This window comes from Echinops telfairi, unplaced genomic scaffold (assembly GCF_000313985.2).
Source record: "Echinops telfairi isolate 266 unplaced genomic scaffold, ASM31398v2 ScPeMD7_7479;HRSCAF=8517, whole genome shotgun sequence".
NCBI classification, from domain to species: domain Eukaryota; kingdom Metazoa; phylum Chordata; class Mammalia; order Afrosoricida; family Tenrecidae; genus Echinops; species Echinops telfairi.
Window position 1 is genome coordinate 1,019,763 of NW_022111383.1, and position 7,283 is coordinate 1,027,045.

Genomic DNA, 7,283 nt, shown 5'->3' on the forward strand with positions numbered 1-7,283 from the left:
GTGGATCCAGGCAAGACGAGATCCTTGACAACTTCCATCTTTTCTTCATTTATCATGATGTTACCAGTCCTGTTTAGTTTTTGCTACATCGAGCTATAATCCATACTCTTTTTTGTATATGTAAATAATTTTATTGGGAGCTCTTACAGCTCTTAAAACAATCCATACATCCATTATAGCATGCACATTTATACATATGTTGCCATCATCAGTTCCAAAACATTTTCTACTTGAGCCCTTGGTATCAGCTCCTCTTTATCCCCCTCCCTCACCAACTTTCCCACCCTCGTGAACCCCTTGATAAATGATAAATTATTGTTATTTTCATATCTTACGCCGTCCACTGTCTCCCTTCACCCTCGTTTCTGTTGTGTGACGAAATACAGAATTTGTACTCTTTCTAGAGCCCCACAACACAGGCCTTGTCTCTCAGCCCTGCTTTCCCTTTCGGTAGCCCCTGTCCCTCGAAACTTCTCAGACAGGTTGTTGTGCCCACTGCCCCCATTCCTTCCTTCACCCGCTGCTCAGGCTGTCTCCAACCCTGCCCACAGCTCTTATTCAGGGCACCAGCGCGCCCCGTGCTGCTGAAAGTCTCGGACCCATCTCTTTCCATTCTCAGAAGAGCATCTAAGGGGGTCTTTGGAAAAGGCGAGTCAGATCAGAACACTCCCTTGCCAGGTGCTTGAGCACCCCCCACCCCCACCCCCAAGACCAGGTGGCTTCATAGTTCATTTAGAGTAAAATCAGAATTCTCACAGTGCCCATGAGGCTGTGAATGGTCAAGGCCAGTACCCCCCACACCCCGCTTTCTACTTCTCTGCCCTGACTCCCACAGAGCACTCACCTGCCTCCTTACCTTCACTCTTACACCAGACTTGGCCCAACACAGGGAGGCCTTGCCCTCACTTCTTCTGCTGGAAGACCCCCTCCCCGGAAAGATCCTCCAAGTCGGCTCAGATTCCCCCTGTCCGTGAGGCTGTCTCCGTCAAGCCAGTGTTGGTGGAGTCACGGCCGGCTCACGGTGACCCACTGTGTCAGAGGAGAATTGTGCTCCATAGAGTTTCAGCGGCTACTTTCCGTGAGCCCCCTCACCCCCCCGCCCTCAGCCCCTGACGTCACTCAACAGGACTTTCTTCCAAAGTCCCTTTGGGCGAACTCAACCTGTCAACCTTTCCAACTTGTTACGACGACATGCCACCCTCTGTCACTGCTTATCCCAAGTTCTTCCTTTACCTCTCAGCAGTGATGAGTGTCTGGGTCCCCTCCACTAAGGCACAGGCGTCCCTAGGGCAGGGAATGTCTGTGGTGTTCTTTGGGGTCACCTGAACCCTAGACCAGCATCTGACAGATCCATGCTCAGCAGAGATTTGCTGATCAAGTGCACGCGTGAATGAAGGGTCCTGGGAGTGGGGGGGTGAGGGAGTGAGTCCCTTGGGAGCCAGATAAGCAGATCCACTGGAGGAGTTGGAGCGCCCTGATCTGTGGAGGCCACCCTCTCGTGGTAGGAACGAGGTAGTGCAGGATGCTCGGGGATTCTGAAGGCTCTCGGGCATCTCAAGAGGGCTTTGTGGATCCCTCTACCTCTCTGCGAATCCACACACAAACCACCCTGCGCCATTAAGCACAATCCCCGAGGAAAGAGGTTCTGTACATTCCCTGGTCCTTCTGCACCAAGCCTTCCCTGGGACCCACTTGACCCACAAACTAGCTGCTATTGGATGGGTATGGGGCCAACGGCAGAGACAGGTTTCCTGTCTGAACGGATTTCCCTTTATCGTCCGCAGGGAAAGGAACAAGCACCTCCTAGATGAGCGGGACATGTGTTTCCAGGTAATTGGCAAGGCTCCCTCCCCCAGGGCAGGCCGCTGGGACCGACCCACGGAGGTCCTGGCACCGGGTTCTCTTGAGGTCAGGGGGGTTCTGAAAATAATCAAAATGCAAAGGTGCCCTACTGGGTGACAGTGCATTGATTTTTCCACGAAGTCTCATGGAGACAGGAAGCTTTCCTCTGGGCATAGCCTGACTACAGACTAGGGACGGTCACACACATTCCGTAGATGTGGCGATGATCTTTCTAGCCAGGAGATGGCACGGTTGAAATGCCACGGTCACCTTTCGAGCAACGTGCTCCTGATTTGTTTCTCTGTCTTCATTGAAATGTTTAGCCCTTGGCAAAAATGCTGCATTTCTTTACAGTGTCATAAAATGAATTAGAAATGTAGATTCTGTAATTTACATAGTTGATTCGATGCTTTTTCCCCCCATCCTCTGGGGCTCTCTACGCCTTCCATACCTGAATGGTATGCTTATATACTTTCCCTCCTTGCACAAAAAGCCTACACTTATTTAAAATATTTATTTAAAGATCTTCACTTTGGGATGCACTACATAAAACCACAGCATCCACATCCCCTGTGCATCTGTTCCTTTAAACAGTAGCTGAGAGATGCCCTAAGAGGAAGAAAACTGGGGCCTGGCTATTCATGGGACTTCCTAATTCTCAGAATTTTCCTGCCAAGGATTTTAGGTATGTCCTTGGAGAAGCCATTAACCTCCTTGGACAATGACTCCCAACTGTTCAATTGGTAAAGGGAATAATGGCCTCTCCCCTCCCTCCCCTTCCAAAAAGACCACTGCCATTGAGTCTGTTCCTGCAGCGTGAGCCTATGTAGGCTTTCAGAGCTGTCATTCTCTGCAAGAACACAGAGCCTCATTTTTCTCCCTTGGAACAACTGATGGGTTTGAACAGAGGACCTTGAGGTTAACAGTGGAATGTTTATCCAGCAATGCCACCAGGACTCCTGATTTTTAATTCTTTTCTACAGCAGAGGGATGCTTCAGAAACTCTTGAATGGAGCAGGGTGGTCTGTGCTAGGCCTGAACGACAGTCAGCAAAAGGCAGTCCGTCTGCCCCCAATGAAGCCTAGCTTGGTTTATGACTACCAGACTCCCACGGACCTCATTACATCATTCCGCCTACATTCTTCACTGGCAGCAAACATTGCTGCCACCCACCTGTGTGTACGATTAGAGCATGGCTTAAGCCTACATGTGCTTATTTGATGATGATAATGGTTATAATTGTTTTAGAAGCAACACTGAGTTCATTTGAAAACTTCCCAGCAAATGGTATCCTAATCCCTTGACCTCGCTTCCCTTTACCTGCCAAACTCATTTTGCTTTGAAAGGGGAAGGGAGTGAAGAAGCCAGGTGGGAAATAGAAGAAAGAGTGATAAAATTGTGTTTATGCTGAATAATAATTCAAGATTAATTTGGAATCATTATAACCATACCTTTAGGGGATCGGGGAGCTCTGCAGCTCCTCCGCCCTTCATGAAGGATTCCCAGGAATTGGGGAGAAGGCTGGTTAATGAGAGATTCTTCCTGTGATCTCATTCCCCCTCAACTATGAAAAGACATCTATCATGGGGCACAGGCAAAGGGGACTGTGAGCCCCTACTCCACCCAGGCCCTCTCTACTAATCTACACCCTGCCTCCTTCCACCATCTGAAAAACCTTCAGCTGCTTTAGGAGCCATGCACAGGGCCCTGATTAGTCGGCCCTTTCTCATTTTATCCGAGGCTTTGGGGATCAACAGGAATTGGAGCCATTCAGAGGCGTTGGAGTCAAAGATGCCCGAACGTCTTTTATGCCCATAAATATTTTCCTTTGCGTTAAGCATGGATGGCATATATTTGCCTTCTTGCCAATTGTCGGCACTCTTGTGCAGGATAATGTAGTGGACCCTGGGCGTGAAAGGATGCCTGTGCTCATGTGATGAGATGATTAGAGAGGAGATGGGGGAATTCTCAAGGAGGAAGGGTCATGGCAAGAGGAAAAGCTGGGGACCACTCGCCTCCTTCAGAGATTTGTTTAGAGCCTGTTTAATTAGGTGGGAAAGTAGAGTCCTTTTCTGCTTAGACTTGGGGGGCGGGGGGCACGACAAATCAGCCAGCATACATCTGAGGGTATTTTGTGTGTTTTTACAGAGAGATAAGGCAGCCAAGACAAACACAGCTGCTTCCAAGGCAGGCTGGAAGCAGAGATCTGGCTCTGTGATCGGCAAATATGTGGACGGCAGAGGGATTCTGAGAAGGTACGTCAGCATCCCTGTGCTCCTCGGTTTCTGTTCCTTCCTCCCAGGCTCATCGCGAGCCTGCTTTGCACCCAGGCTGGATGCCACCTGTCCTCCAGAGCAGCAGGTGGGGAAGCCTGGCTTCAGCCACACTCTCTGCCCTGACAGGTCCTCTCTGCCTGTGCCATCGACATGGGGAGGGGGCCTGTGCAGAGTACTCCCCTGAGACAGGCCACTGTGGAAGCCACCCCACTCTAGATAGACGATGCAGCTGAGAGGGACTGAAGGGAGGCTGACGATCAGCAGGGAGGAGACGGTCAACGGACAGAGGAAGACGGAGGGGTAGCTCTTCAGGGACACAGCTGTGTTGGCTTTGAAAGTTAATTAAAGTGTCATATGGAAGCTCCAATAGTCGAACTCCTTTTACAGACAAGAAAGAGGTCTGTGCTCGGAAAGATCGTTTCAGTCATTCGTATTTAATGAACTCAACAGTAACAGGAAAGGCCATGATTGAGTTGGACTCCCCAAAGGCTGGCTCATTGCTCATCAGAAAGACCAACTGACCCTTGCCCTTTCCTTCTTCCTTTGGCACGTGTTCTGTCCACATAGATGGATGCAGAGAGGTAGAACGGCCCTCTGCGTCCATGCTGATGGATGGAGTGGCTGACCCGTCCCCCGCTTCCTTCTGCCCCACCCCAAACAGCCCGTCAGAGGAGGAAGAGGATGTGTTCGGCATGCCGAGGAGGAGGAGCTCCCTGGGCCTGAGTGGATACCCTGTCACAGAAGGGGAGCCGGGAGCCGGGGAGCAGCCAGGGCCTGGGGGCCAGCCCTCTCGGAGGCTCCGCAGAATCATCTCTATTGAAGAAGACCACCTGCCCCAGCTTCTGGATGGCGGCGTCCAGCCACCGCTGAGCAGATGCCCGGAAGAGCACGAAGGCTCCGAGCAGCGGGGAGAAGGGCAAGTCCAGGAGCCCCCAGCCTTGGAACTCCCCCCGACGGCTCCCCGAGGGCAGCCTGTTGGAAAAGAAGCCCTGTCTAAGGTAATAGACATCAACCGAATGTCCCGTCTCCTGCATCTAGCTCCAGAACCCCACGAGACAGCTCAGGAATTGAGAGGCAGCTCAGGCCGCGTGACCCCCACATTGAAGGCCTTCAAAGATCACCATGTGCTTCGTGGCTGAGGGCCACGGGATCCTGATGGATCCTTCCAGCATTGCTGCTGGTGGCCCCCTCCCCTCCCTCAGCCTCTTGCTCCAATCGTGTCCACTAGCATTTATTAAGCACCTGCTCAGGCGAGGCCCCCCTCTCACTAGGCTGTCAGCATTGAAAAATTCTTGCATTGAACTTCTTCCCTTCCATTATTTAACTGCTCTGCACAGGGCCATGCCCTGCTGCACACAGTCTGCACACAGTTCTTGCTTAATCAATGAACCCAAAAGACCGCCCTTGTCTTCCCATGTGGTGCTTCTGCTCCCCCCTTTGGGGTGACCCTGGGCCCGCACCCTCTGCCGGCACTCCTCGCCGGGTCTTCTTGCTGAGGGGAAAAAGAAGACCCCTGGAGGGCCTTCCTGAGGGTGCTGGTCAGGGTGGTCCTCCCTGGTCACAAAGACCCAGCCTCCCCAAGCCCTCCACCCCCCACCTGACTTTCTGAAGCAGCTCTAAGAATGCCCACGACCACATGAGCAAGGCCCCCTGTGTGCTGTGACAGCCTCTTAGACTGCAGCCATGGCCATTTCCAAACGGCCGTCTTAGCCGGTGTGACAGGAAGCCTTCCCCAGCCCTTACACAGCTGACGCCTTAGGCCTGACTTAAGAGTCTTGCTCCGTAAGACGCCTCCCCAGCACAAGGGGAGAATGGAGACCCGCGAGGCCCCAGCCTGGTGGGACCCCTCCCTCCCACGTGCAATCCCCTCCTCTTCAGCCCTCAGCCCTGCACTTGTCTGCAGTGGGCCAAGCGCTCTGCCATCCCATCGAGGCGGATGCACAGTGGCTCTGGGGCCAGGCAGATCTGCTCCCCTGGGCTTCTGAGACTGTAACTCTTTGGGGGAGTAGAGAGCCCAGGACAGAAGGCATCTCAAGTGCCCCAGGAGACTCCAAGGGTATGGAAGACGTGTCAAGAGGTCAGTAGGAGACAGGAGCCAAGGAAAAAGCCTGACAGTGTGTTATCCTCACAGTTGTCGGAAATTCACTCTCCCTTGTCAAGGCCCAGAGGAGAGAGGCTTTACCCTTCTCCCAGCCCCTCTCTCCCCACCGTCTTGTGCTGCCATGTTCCTGGTCGTGGACGGGGAACAGAGAGGGAGTGTGGTTGACTGGAAGCTTCCAACCAGGGTTTGCTCTCGGGCTGTGAGGCATCCTCTCCTACGAGGCTCTTGTTGGGTGCTGTCTGACCAGGGCAGACTCACAGAGACCGGCGGTACAGCAGCCGGAAACCCCGCCGGGTCCCGCACCTTCTTCGCGTTAGTTCTTATGTTCGAGCCCACGGTGGCAACCGCTGAGTCCGCCCACTCATCGGGGCTGGTGGGGCAGAAAGCAGTGGCGGTTTCATAGTATGAATCAAACACTTAAAAATGCATCCTTTTAAACCTACACTTCCACTTTGAGCAATCCTTCCTCCTGCCCCCCCCACCGAGAATAATCAAAAGCAGATGAAAATTCAGCTGACCCATGTCAGTGTTGTTTGAAATAGACAAGAGTTAGGGCTGGGAGGGGGGTGTCTGACAGCAGGCAAAAGTAAATGATGGGCTGTGGATTCAGTGGACACCACTATTCACCACACAGAGACCTGCTCAGTAATGAGCCATGCAAATAGCTTACCAGTATTCTTAAAAGCAGGATAACGTCACCTATAATATCTAAAATCTCCCTCAACAATCTATCATCTATCTATCGATCAATCGATGGATGGAAGGATGGATGGATGGGTGAGTGGGTAGATAGATGATAGATAGAGCATAGTTTGGGGAGATTTTAGGTATTTTGTGTATATTGAGGAGCCCTGGGACACAGCAGTTAGGAGCTGGGCTGCTAACTGCAAGTTCATCAGTTGGAAAGTGCCAGCCGCTCTGCAGGAGGGAGACCAGGCTCTGCTCCTGTAGAAAAGTGACAGTCTGGGTGTGTTAGACAGGGTTCTCTAGAGAGATAAAACCAAATTCCTGATAATATAATATATTTATTTATAAAGATAATTAGATACATAATGAGAAATGAA

The 7,283-nt window shown here is 51.9% G+C and overlaps 1 protein-coding gene across 1 annotated transcript in view; it reads left to right on the forward strand.

The window, feature by feature from the left end:
* The window catches only part of CRACR2A (calcium release activated channel regulator 2A), an 89,801-nt gene that overhangs the window by 48,794 nt on the left and 33,724 nt on the right, over positions 1-7,283 (forward strand). Inside the window, exons 9-11 of the mRNA XM_004717646.2 lie at positions 1,785-1,830; positions 3,991-4,097; positions 4,780-5,116. Of these exons, the coding sequence (XP_004717703.1) occupies positions 1,785-1,830; positions 3,991-4,097; positions 4,780-5,116 (490 nt within the window). The remainder of the gene's footprint in view (positions 1-1,784; positions 1,831-3,990; positions 4,098-4,779; positions 5,117-7,283) is intronic.